At 49.7% G+C, this 12,792-nt stretch overlaps 1 protein-coding gene across 1 annotated transcript; it reads right to left on the bottom strand.

The window, feature by feature from the left end:
- Window positions 1-5,116: 5,116 nt before the first annotated feature.
- Window positions 5,117-12,148, bottom strand: LOC131215634 (uncharacterized). The gene is made up of 10 exons (XM_058210025.1): window positions 11,878-12,148; window positions 11,341-11,793; window positions 9,214-9,321; window positions 8,536-8,583; window positions 8,344-8,453; window positions 8,124-8,258; window positions 7,291-8,041; window positions 6,990-7,194; window positions 6,751-6,908; window positions 5,117-6,624 (listed from the first exon to the last, which is right to left on the bottom strand). The coding sequence occupies exons 1-10, from the start codon at window positions 12,146-12,148 to the stop codon at window positions 5,117-5,119; spliced, it is 3,747 nt and encodes a 1,248-aa protein (XP_058066008.1).
- Window positions 12,149-12,792: the final 644 nt, after the last annotated feature.

Here is a 12,792-nt window from a genome sequence, read left to right as displayed (position 1 = left end):
AGGAGTATTGCCGAACCAGTGATAAAACACATCACATTCCGCTGCCACGTTTTAGGTGTTCCGTTTGTCGCGTAAAAATAAAATTCGACAGATCTTTAGGCAGTGCGCAACGCGCGCCTAATGTGTGTTTCTCGACAGTTTGCACTTCTACACTTCACTTCTAGTCTCAACAGTCTTACGCACGTGCGTCGTCAGCGTCACGCATCGTGGTGCACATTTCAACGCAAGTGCAACCAAGAAATTGAAGAAGCACCGGGCAAAAAGTAACCGGGTGACTTCAGGAAACAGAACCTAGCAAGCATAGCAACAACAAGAATCGCATTCTGGCTCGTCCACTAACCGGAATTAGCGGACAAGGACCACGGGGTAAAAACAAAACAAAACACGTCTACAAAATCGGAAGTTGGAAGAATCACCAGAACCGTTAATGTCGGGAGGGAAAATCTGGACCGACGACAACACACAGGGATTTCCCCCCCTTCGTGGTGGGGCTTATAACATTAGATATCGCCATTTTCCCTCGGTTTTCGTTCGCTGCGCTCGTTCGAGATTGGTTGCGCTGTTTGTGTTGTCTGGTTCCGTTGGCTGGTGGAGAGGCTTTGCCTCCGCGGTTCCCTTATTGGTTTTACTTGCAACATCGTGTCGCCATTCATTGCTCATTCTCACTGTCCCTAGCGCTAACTATATTAATATTTCTTTTTACCCAAAACCCGCACGCACGCACAACGAGGGGGGGTGTTTCGATTTGGCCACCTCAAAGGCCTTTGTCAATAAATCCGTCGTCGTTTCAACAACACAACACACATCACGTCACGACGCGCTCCCGCCGCGTTCGACAAACCTCCACTTGCCCACCTTTAATCCGAGAGTAATAATTGTGTGTTTGTCTGTCCGCTACACACCAAATAGAAACGTTCTTAAAACGAAATGAGAACCAACAAATGCGATTATAGAGGTATTTTCAATGATAGGAAACAACTAAATTTCCCCACAATCTCTCACGTTCTATCTCTCTCTCGTGCGCACACAAAACACTTGTTTGTGGTTTGCTTCGTTTTAAATTATGTGCGTTTACCAGCTACGTTTTAATGTTACCTGCTCCTAACATTGCGCACCACATCGGTTCCACCATCCGCTACGGCGCTACGCTATAAAATAAAACTACTCTCTAGACCGCTTCACCACACATCACTGTTCACGGATGCACACATCTATTGGACGCGTATGCCACAACACAGCACGGCCCCTCGTCTCTCTCTCTCTCTCTCTTAGCCGCAACAAAACAGTACCCGTTACGGGTACGCCGATGGTGCTGGGATTACACTTTGTCCAGTACTTGCGCATACCTTTTCTTTGAACGAGTTTTGTATCTTGTTTATTGCCAAAGAGCATTCATTAGCCGGACAGCATCACACGGTCGTCGGTGTTTGTAATTTTGTTTCAAAAGTTCCAGTTTCTCCGCGCACGACCCCCCAATTTGTTGATACTTTTGTCCCATTGTTTGCGTGTTGCTGTGTATTCGTATCGCCTTTCTCCTGTGTCTCGCCGCCGCAAAACATCCGCGTGTTGTCTGTCTCTTTTATTGTTTTGTATTAATGTTTAGCAATGTTATTATAGTTTACCGTCATCGTCGTTATCGTTATTATTATTGTAATCAATATTAATATTAAATTTGTACATGTTTCACATGCTATGCGTTCACATTGACCGATTGGATTTTGTTTTATAAGTATTATTCATTTTATTTTGTTTGTTTCTTCGTGTACTGTGTGTTTGTGTGTGTTGCTTTCTTCTGCACGTTCGATCTGTTCCGCAATGTTCGATGCTGTTTGGAAGATGATACCGCTTTCTCTCTTCCAATAGTAGAGCTCCCTTCCGGTTCTTCACATCCCAAGAATGAGACTTCTACGTGCGCGCCGTTGCCTTGACTACCAACTGTAGGCTACTAAAAAGCAGGACGTGTACAATAAAGAGTGTCAGTAAAGCGCCTCCGCGTGTGTTTTGCACCGCCATTGCTGTCGTGATGCATGTTGCGGCGCGTGCTATTGTTTATTTTTTGTTTAGCTGATTGTTGTTCTTTTATTTTGTTTGTTTTAGCTTCTATCTCGCGGGTTCTACCTTTTTTGCTACTACTTTTTGCTTAGAGAAAACCAGTTTACTACTGTGATTAAGATTTCGCGCTTATTTTGGCTGTGTGGGGTGTGGTGTGCACTACGGACACGGCCCTTTGGCGGCAACGGGGGATACGCTACGGGTAAAGCGCGTGGGCTATGTATGGATGCCGTGGCCCGCATCAAACACAGGGTTCGATCGATGAAGATCAGCATGATCACCATGCGTCTCACTCACAATCACTGCTACCGGGCGTGTCGAAATGCGCCAACGAGGAACGAGGACGACGAGGAAGTGAACGAAAATCGCTACTTGAAAACATTAACATGACACCCATTATCATTAACATGATACACCAACGCACTCTCGCTGCTGCTGGCGCGCATCACGCAAAATTGTAGCGTGAGCAACTACTAGTAAAAGCAGCGCCATCAATCCTCGCCGCAAGTTGCTGTGTGCCCCGTTTGGGGGGCTTTGTTTTTAGTTGTCATTCTATAAGGACTAGAGACAAACCCCACACGGCCCCCGCCGATTAATCGTCCATTCATTCCAACAACACACACCACACATCCTGTTTCGCGGGCCTTTGTTCCGTCCGTTGCTGCTTACGCCCGCAAATGGGCCCCCCCAGTTACCACAATGATTAGTATTTTTTGTTCTTCTCTACGTTTGTTTAGTTGAGTCTAGTAGTTTATTTTACTTTGTACCTTTTTGTTCACAAGCAGAACAAACATGCTCCAACAACACTCTGTGTGTGGTGCTGCAGCCATCCTCGTCGTGGGAACTTTGTCGCTGTTCTCATATCTCATAAGGTTTTCTAATCTCATATCGCCCCACACAATGATATTCTTTCGCATACGGTAAGCGCCTTTTTCTTTATTTCTCACTCTGAAGGAGAACGACGCTCTGTACCTCTTGTCGCCTCGAAGGGCCTTCAATTGGTGTCCCCACCGTACTGTTCGTTTCCGGCAAACCTCTAAGCAGTTCCATACTGTTGTTACTGCTGTTTGACGTTGCGCATGCACAAGTAGTGCGTCGTGCGCATCCCTGTGTTCCAATCTAAAAACACAAACAGATGAAACAAGCCAGCCCCCTTTTGCCATTTGCCACTCACTAGTTGAAAAAACGTCTACTGTAATGGGTTTTTACACATTGCCGCTGCAGCTTACGTTCGTTTTTAGTTTTGATTTTCCGCCTGTTCCTCCCGCTGTTCCCATCTTATTATCTCACGTTTCCGTTCCCGGCCCTAGTTACACTAGAGACGCCCGAGAACCCCGGAGTCCCGAACCTAGTAGTAGTTCCCCCCGAATCACAACGATTGCGGTGCTGCGGTTGATTACATCGAAGAAGGTGCCGCTCGCGATTCCCGATTTCCCGGTATCACACTCGCGGCTAATGCACCTATATATTCATACACCTACATATATGTAAACGTATTACGGTATTGCATATATGTATTAGATGTACAGATATATGTTTACGCATATTTTATGTTTTGTTTTTCTTTCTCTTATGTAGCCTTAAAGCTAAAGTTTAACACAGTTACGCAATATTTGTTTGATTCCTACACATCCACACATATCTTAAAACATTCATTCGATTTCCGCCCAACAACTAGAGCGTCGACTAACGTGTCCACCATCCCATCGCGCACACACACACACACACACACACACCTTCTTCGTCTGGCCTACACTACTAATCACGGGGACTTTTACGTATGATCCCATCTTAACTCGGTAGTACACCGCCCCCAGACTCGGACCCCAGAGACTCGTATCTCGCACACCTACCGGACTCGTCTCGCCGCGACTCCCCGAAAAATAAAATAACTCGCGCCACAAATCGTGTGCTTTACACGACCCCCGAATCGCCTCAAATGACCTCTGCGCTCTGTCGCCGCTTCGTCACTCCGTTGTCGTCCCGTGGCGATTACTTCTCCATCGGAAGTAAGCGCATAACAAAACTCTCGAACCGGTTGACTACTTGGTGCCGAAACCCGCACCGGGAGCGACTCTCTTCCTGCGCATTCTGCCTTCACCAGTCACGCCGGTGGTGCAGCACGACTCGTGTTTGTCTGTCTGTCTGTATGCGTACGCGGGTTTTGTGGTGCGTTCTACGCCATTTCCTCAGCATTCCCCTTTTGGCCCATTAATATTTTAGTGTTTAATGTGTTTTATCACCCCAACGCTTTTCTGGTTCCTCTTCTGGCTCTCTTTCTCTCTCTATATATATATAACTGAGTTCAAGTTCTATGTTTATCATCGAGTGTTTTGCTTACCATATTACGTTTATCATTGTTTGTCCCTCTATCACCCGTGTATGTGTGTGTGTGTGTGTGAGGTTTTGTGTGTTTGCCTGTTCCTGCTGGCGTCCCGCGTATGCGCCGATCCGTCTGGCCAACTCATGGAGTTCAATATGGAGAGCAAGCAGCGACACGACACGACGAGTCAAAAAACAAGACATCGTCGTTCCTGATCCCGGTTAACCTAGTAGCCTAACTAAACTAACTCAAAACACGAGCGCCGCCCTCGCCGGCGAGTCCTCTCTCGTCCCAGGGTAGTAGAATCGAATGGAGTAAAGTAAATAAAACATGCGGAGCAGAACGGTCTGATCACCCACTGTGCCTTTGTGCAAAACATCGTACCGAGAGAGAGGCTTCGACCACATTCCGAGCCACAGCTAGGGGGTGGCACACATTCTTCCGCTTTCTCTTCGTCTTTCTCATTGACCCCTGACTCCCTGGCCACCGTTGATCACACTACCTCTTTATTTTGGGGGCACAACATGTTGATAAAATTCTTTAAAATACGATCCATTTCCGTGCAACCAAAAACTCAGTTCAAGCGACGGCTGACGGTGGAAAACTTAGAAAATTGCGGCAACGAGGGAGAGGACATCAAAATCCGGAAACTGGCATTGAAGGTCAGCGCGCTGACACCTAGGAGAGAGGTATGCTCGTTGGTCCCGTCCTAACCCATCATTCCCCGCGCGCGCGTACCTTTTAAGAGGCGAAGTTGTTCATCATACCCGAACTTTGTGGCTGCTGCGGTTGCTGTCGCGATGATGATGGTCCGGGTTGGGAACCATTTCCACCGCTTCCCCCTCCACTGCCACCGCCGCCGCTGCCCCCGCTGCCTGTTGCTCCTCCAGCGCCACTGCTGCCGGTTCCGGTGCCACTGGGAATCGGGGCAAAGACCGGATACTTGAGCGTCGTCTGCAGATAATCGTTGTGCTCCTCGAGCGAGTTGGTCGCATAGTGGACCACGAGCGCCTTTAGTGATTCGTAGATAAAGTACGGCTCGGCGAACCCGTACCCGCGCTCCGTTTCGTAGATGATGCAGTGATTCGTCACGCCGTTGCAGGCGATCGATAGCGCGTAGTGGCCGGCACTGCGGGGTCGTATCAGGAACGTGCCAGTTGGCTTTTGGGACAACTTTTCTTCGGCCTCCTGCCGGCTGCAGCCCTCCAGCAGCCAGGTCGTCTCGTCCAGATGGGGCATCTCTTCGCCAGTTGACAGATAACCATCGGAGAGTATCTGCTTAATCTGCCCATCGGTAATGCCCTGCCGCTTCAGCACCTCCAAGTACTGGTCTTTACGCTTGTTCAGGTTCGTAATTTCGGGCTTCATTTTCATCAGGTCACGCTGCACCTCCCGTATCTGCTCTTTTTCGAGCTCCATCGACATCTCCAGGCTTTTCTTGCACTCCTTCAGCTCGGCCAGCCGGTTCTGTATCAGCTGATTGTTCATGCTCAGTCCTCGCTTCTCGTGCGGTTGCGCCTCCTTCTCGTACTGGGCCTGCAGTAGCAGCTGATCGTTGAACAGCTTCTCCGCGTGCACGAACGCTTCCTGTGCCTGCCGGCGAAGATCGAGATTTAGCTGCGCCTGATTGTACGCCTCGACAATCAAATCCCGGTCGTTCACCAAGTCCTTCCAGTTTTGCACCGTCTCGTACAGGGCCTTCGCTAGCTTGTGCACGTCCTCCTCTGCAGGGTACAGATCGTCATCGAAGCGCGACACCGGGTACAACAAGCTGATGTCCAGGATCGTGTTGTACTCCTTCAAGGTGGTCGTGCGGAACTCGTGCACCAGTGCCACCAGGCTTTCGTGGGTGCACTCCTGCGTGAATCCGTACCGTCCCGCCTTGTGGAAAATCTTGATCGGCCGATCGGCACCGTCCTTCTTCAGCACGAGCGTGTACTCTCCTGCGTCGTTGATCGCATCGCGCACCAAAAAAGAACCATCCGGGGCGTCCATCATCTTTTCCTTGGCCCCGTCGCGCGATATCTTGCCCCAGTACCACTCCGCATCGCGTAGCTCCTGGGGTGTATTCGGATCAGTCACTAGCAGCCCTGCACACATGCCCACCGTTGTCGGAGACGACTTCGCAGACGATCCTCCGTAAGCACTTTCAGTGGAAACGGACACTGCCACAGTGGAGCTGAACAACTGGGATAATGACCCTGCGCTGCTGCTGCTGCTGCTGCTGCTACCGACTTCCGACAAGCCCACTGATGTTGTGATTAGCGTTTTTTTCAACAATCCCATGCCACTCCCGGCGGTGACGTTGGCGGTGCTACTGGAACTGCTGCTACTGCTGCTGCTGCTGCTGCTGCCACTGCTGCCACTGCTGCCACTGCTGCTGCTGCCAATGCTGCTACAGCTGGAGCGCGAAGTCTTTCTCGGGGGAACGGCCGGAATCGACAGAAACTCTGGCAGCGGTTCGTTCCAGTCAAGTTTGTACATAAGAATTTCCAAAATCCGAAGATGGTTCTTGATGTTGGTCACAAATTGCCTGTCGGTGGAGAAAAGTGAAAAAATACAATTAAAACAAAGCTCCCGCATCACCCCATAAAGAGACCACAACAACACTTACACAATCCTTTCCCAAGCCGGGCGCATCAAAATATGGCACCAAACTTGCAGCAACATCGTCGGTTGCTGCTTGTTGCCGCGCAGAAACTGCAACCGACAGATTCGGATCAGATGGCGCACGATGTACTGTAGCGTTTTGCTGTGATGTTGGGGCATTTGCTGAATGAGGTTCTTCATTTGCTCAGCCGCTTGCATGTCGCCTTGCTCTGTGAAGCGAGAGAAAAAGTGATATTTTGCCGAATTAAACATAAACCTTTAAAATAGAGGCACTCTGGAAAGGTGAGGTGTGGGGCCATACTTACTAGACGCTTCGATGAATGACTCGTACAGCACGACCGGTATAACCGGGTCGGGCAGTTCGTGGAAAAACTTCTTCAACACCGTCGCGACACACTCGGCCGAGTAGCCGGTCAGATCGATGTTGAGCAGATTCTCGTTGAGTGCGTCGCGCAGCTTGTTTACCTCGTCGTAGCGCGGTGGCGTTGTGCGGTACACGACGTACAGATCGAGTCCCTTGTCCAGCTGGGCTTTCTTCTCGAGCGTCATGCACAGATCGATCACAATCTGCGGGGCCGGCTGGTGAAGCGATAGATCGAACTGCAGACAGAGCCCCTTACCGAAGACATACCGATTCTGCTGCTGCTGCTGCACCACCACCGCCGCCGTCGTCGTTGCCGCCGTTGCCGCCAGCTGCTGGGTCGTGGCGCAGCAAGGCTTCAAACCACCGGCCACCGAGCACTGACGGTGTACGATCAAATTGCACTGGGTGCAGCATAGACCCTGGTGGACCAGACCGTGAAGGTACTGCTTGCACATATCACATTTTTGCTGCTTCGTGAACGAACCGTCGATCAAATTGTGGCCCTGGTGGTGGTGATGGTGGCCCAGCTGTCCCAGCTCATGGCTGCAGATGGCGGCTGCGGGTGACGGACCGACCAAATCGGCCGCACTGCTGTCCGCGGGCAGTCCCGCCGCCAGGTCTGCACTGGTCAGCAAGTGTTTGATCGTCGCCAGGATGGTTTGCTGATGGAATTCATTCTTAATACCCATTTGCTGAAAGAGGTTAGGCAGAAGAAACATGTCAGCTAACTACGCTTCCAACCAACACTGTTAATCTCAACTCCTCTCAACTCACTTCAAGCTTATCACGATCCAAATTCGGTAAATCACAGCCTTTTATAGCTTTCGTTTTGAATACCTCCACGTGGTCATACATATTGACAGCGGCCAGCCATTCCAACACGTTTGCCGTCGTCCATTCGTTAATTGACTGCAAGTGAAAAGATGGAAAAAAAGATCCGTTGGCATCATCCGGGATGACATCGAGTGGCTGAACCCCGCATATGACGACGTACCTTTTCCGTCTTGAAAGTATTCGGTATACTCGGGTACATGTCCGAATTTCTTTGGCACGGCTCGTAGAAGGCTAGCGGCAGGCATTTGATGTGGAAACATGATGCACACTCTGTGGCGCACAAAACGAGAGGGGATAATACAATAAATACAGTAGAAAATAGTATCAAACACTGTCCTCGCCTGATACTTACTTCTACACTGTCCTCCTTGCCTTCCAAGTCCCCAGATATAATCTCGACCTGTGGTGAGCAGGAAAGGGTGATGCCAACCGAATGAAACATCGAAAGGATGGTTTTTGGAAACACATTGACGATCACAGGGATAGTGACAGAGTGAGAGTGAGATAGAAAAAGAGAGATAGAGAGAGATATAGGAAGAAAAACGAGAGGCACAGAAAAAAGAGAAAGAGAAAAAATGGATAAGATATAGACAAATTGAAAAGAAAGAGCCAAAGAAAAGAAAATAAACAAACATACAGTAGAGTCCGTTAGTTCTATTGTTCTTTTCTATGTTTTTTGTTGCTTTGTTTGGTTTTGTTCGGTCCATTCACTCTCATCACAAACACACACAACATTCACGACCACACACGATCCTCCTCTAATCGTGTTGCGAAAGGAACAGTTCGATTACAAAACCAACCCGACCAGAGACACGGTGACCAACCAAGCTCACGCCCAGCCAATCAAACATATACAACACACAGAGTTGGAGAAGTTAGAACTGGGGTTTTCTAAGTGACCAATTTCTGCTCTTAACTCTACCCAACTTGCGAAGGAACTGTTCCTTGGCGTCCTACCAGCGCAACTCTCATTCGTTCATCTTTTCCTGTGCCCTCTTTTTGGGTGATGTGCAATATTATGTATACTTACAAAGCAAACATATAATGGGAGTTACAAAGTAAACAAACTCGGGGGCATGACCTTTGCTGTAGGCTTTGTTGCTAGTAAGTTCGTCCTTTTTACCAACTATGCATGAGCATGAGGCATAATGAGAAGTGTTGGGTTGGGTTGAGTTGAGTGTCAATCGGTTAAAAACATGAAAAACAACGTAAATAAAACATAACGAAAACACAAAAGGACAGCGATAAATAACGGAAACCGCGGCAACAGGTGGTTTTATAACAAGAGTGATTGGTGTAGTGTTTAGAGAAAGTTAGAGAAAAAGAGAGAAAGAGAGAAAGAGAAAGAGAGAAAGAGAAAAAAGAGAAAAGTATAAATCAACTTGTATCGAGAAGAGGACACCCGCGACGTGTCTGGGTTGTTCTTTATCGTTTGCGCGATCGCAAGGATCGCGAGGGGATCAGAGATGCAGAGAGAGAGAGAGAGAGAAAGAGAGGGCGAGAAAGAAATAGAGAACGCGAAAGGGAGCGCGAATGAAGGAGTGTTTTTAAACAAACAAATAAGCACACGGACGGGCCAAACACACACAGCAGGCAGTAAAACGGCGCGCACCGAGATTGCGGTGGAGTCTGGTAAGAGTGTCGGCGGCGGCGGTGGCGTGCAGTGGCACCCTGGCTGTGTCTATTACTTGTTTTAATTTAGACAGAAACGGACACAATCTCAGGCTAGCTTAACTCCTCCACAAGGATTGTGGCAAGGAGGGAACAAGAAAAGTTTACTACACTCAAATCAGGCTCTCTCAAAACATAGAGAACAGTAACATTATTCCTTGACAGCGAATTCCACGCCATCAAGGCCGTGCGTCCAACAAGGGTGGACACGGAGACACAACACACGTTTGGTGGTGCTTAATGAATGTTCTACATTTTTTGTGTAAAACCTTTTCCAATACAATCATCAACCTTATCAGTCTCTTACAACAAGCAGTGCGCCACTCTCGATCATCTCGCGTCCGTAATCTTCCACCTAATTTGCGACTTGGGCAACGGGCACCACCACAACCCCACTGATTCTCTTTCTCTCTTTAGCGTGCGTAAAAAAGGGGGACAATGAAGCCGAGGATTGTAAAAAAATTGTGTAAACAATGGCGCAATTGGAAGGGGAAAAAATCAATTACAATTGACCATATTTTGGAGCATCGTTTTCGAACAAGCTCCTGCGGCGGGAACTGATAAAACAAAAGCATTAGCAACAGAAAGTCGCGCACTCCGGGGGTGGGTGGCGTTTATATGTGGTTCTCCTTTCGTTCTGCGGAATCGATGCTTAAAAGCCACTTTCGTCGCCGGAGAGTAAATTCGTGTTATCAGATCAGATTTCTTCAAACATGCTTAAAAAGAAGCCATTCGCGTGTCGCCGAAATGTCTCTTCGACTCTTTGAAACACCACATGTCCCTCTCTTCAATAAGTCAATATGTCTCTATCCTCTCTATCCTCTCTATCCTCTCTCTCTCTCTTTCTCTCTGCCTATGCGCCAGTGTATGTGTGTGTAGCTGTTTACGTGTGCTTGTGTACGGTCGTCGATGGAAAATGGTGATGATGATGGTGATGGGGGGATGGTGATAATGATCGTGATATGATGTTAACAGTGATGATATGGTGCTTGCTATCGGACTAGGGGGCTAAGGGGGTCACCGGCTCTTGGCCAGGCCCCATGTGGGGGGTGTATCGTCGATCGAGACGATTCTTCGATTACGAAAGTGTACATTATTTGCTTTACTCGACGCGGTGGGGTAAACTTTTTACGTAATTTCAAACGCAAACCGCACGCCCAGCCTAGTGCAGTAGAACCAACAGCAACACAACCCACAAACAATAAGCAGAGACAAATCAAACGCTTCAATCCGTTCCGATCCGTGTCCCCGTGTGTTCAAGTAGTAGCGCGGGGACGGACACTAGAACTAGTCAAACAGCAAAACAAACCAAAGGGATGCATGTTTGCGGCCGCCATCGTCATTCGTTCGTTCATTTCCAATCCTCCCCCCGCCCCAGTCGCGCCACCGAGGATCCAATCACCCCCGTTCTCTATCTCCCCCGCAGCACACACACATACGCACACAGCACACGTACCTGGATCGTTCAGCGTCGTGACGGTAGCCACCGTGGCCGGTGTGACACACTTCACGTAGAGATCTTCCGGTGCGCCACCACCACTGCCAGTTACCACCGTTGGATCGGTACCACCAGCGCCAGTGGAAGCGCCACCGGTAGCGTCCTTCGCCCCCGCCGGTTTAGTGTTCAACCGCAGCCCGGACAACGCATCAACCATCTGTTGCTGCTGCTGGCTAACGCAAGCGCAACCGATCGAAACGCAGCCAGCGCCGCCACTAGTGGGTACCGGACCACTTCCAGGGCCACCATTGCCGCCAGCGTTCGTTCCGGGCGCACCGCCGGTCCCACTAGCTGGCGCTCCTCCTACCGTGGACTGTGCACCACCACCATCGACGATGCTCGAAATCGACAGATAGTCACTGCTGCCGCCACCTACCACCGTCGTCGGTGGTCCGGTAGCCGATCCATAGGGGGCGCTATCGACCAACACAAGCTGATGCACTGTCGGGAGAGAGAGAGAGAGAGAGAGAGTGATCGTTTTAGAAGAGTTGTTGTTGCTGGAGAAAAGCTCGATTTTAGACTTACACTGCACGAAGCCAGTTTGCTTGGTGCGCACGTTGGTGGCCTTGTACCACGCCGTTGTTTGCGTGCCGCCGGAAGTGGTGGTCGGCGGTTTGGTCGTCGGGGGCATCCACACGTGCAGCTCGTCATCCTTTTCGTACGCAAGCTCGTCCGGTGACTGGGGCGCGGTATTTTCCGCTCCCGCACAGAACGTCGCAAAGCCCTGCTGCGGTTGCTGCTGTTGGTTGTCCTTCTGCTGCTGTTCGCCCTGCACCTGTTGGCCCGTTTCGTCCATCCTCTAAACGAACGCCTTCGCCACACCCTCCTCTCCTGCCGGGTGTCCTAGGACGGACGGACACTACATACACCGATGGTGTCCCTACCACCCCGGGCCGCTTTCTCCCTGCCAATCACTCTGCCGAATGATCTTGCGATCGGTCGATCATGCAACGGCGGGGGTTTTGGTGTTTGTTGTAATCAAACCGTGCGCGCGCGCACCGCACTTGACAACAAGTTCTTCGTCCTTTCTAAGCTGCTGCTAGTGCTGCTCGGCCAAACAAAACTGTAACTCCTTGGGAAAATTGCTCGGAGGGCTCTTGCCCAGTGGTGTGTGCGTATGGCGTTGCGTTGTGTCGACGAGCTCTCGTGTGTCGTCCCTAAAAGCTAAGTGTCTCGCTTGTCTACGACAAGCCGGTTACGGTTACGTTGTACTACGGGTTTCCTTACAGGACGTATCGTCTCACTCTTCTTCTTCTTCTTCTTTTCTGTCTCTCTTATTATTTCCCCATTTCTCGCTTTTCCGACTGGGTCCGGATTCCTAGCACAGCTCGTCCTCCACAGTGCTGCTTCCTCTCGATGCTTCAAAGCCGGTTCGTTGTACTTTCGCGATCGTTTCCTCCAGATCTTTCAATAACATCGTCATCATCATCATCATCGTCC

Source organism: Anopheles bellator, chromosome 1 (assembly GCF_943735745.2).
Source record: "Anopheles bellator chromosome 1, idAnoBellAS_SP24_06.2, whole genome shotgun sequence".
NCBI classification, from domain to species: Eukaryota; Metazoa; Arthropoda; class Insecta; order Diptera; family Culicidae; genus Anopheles; species Anopheles bellator.
This window is presented reverse-complemented; position numbering and strand designations above follow the sequence as displayed.

What these genes read in the sequence shown, in the direction of transcription:
- LOC131215634 (XM_058210025.1), bottom strand. Translation starts at nt 12,148, where the DNA reads ATGGACGAAACGGGCCAACAGGTGCAGGGCGAACAGCAGCAGAAGGAC. An exon ending in GCAAGGAGGACAGTGTAGAA is followed by an intron (nt 8,454 to 8,535) that starts GTAAGTATCAGG and finishes TGTGCGCCACAG; the next exon opens with AGTGTGCATCATGTTTCCAC. An exon ending in CAGCATTGGCAGCAGCAGCA is followed by an intron (nt 6,625 to 6,750) that starts GTGGCAGCAGTG and finishes TCACAACATCAG; the next exon opens with TGGGCTTGTCGGAAGTCGGT.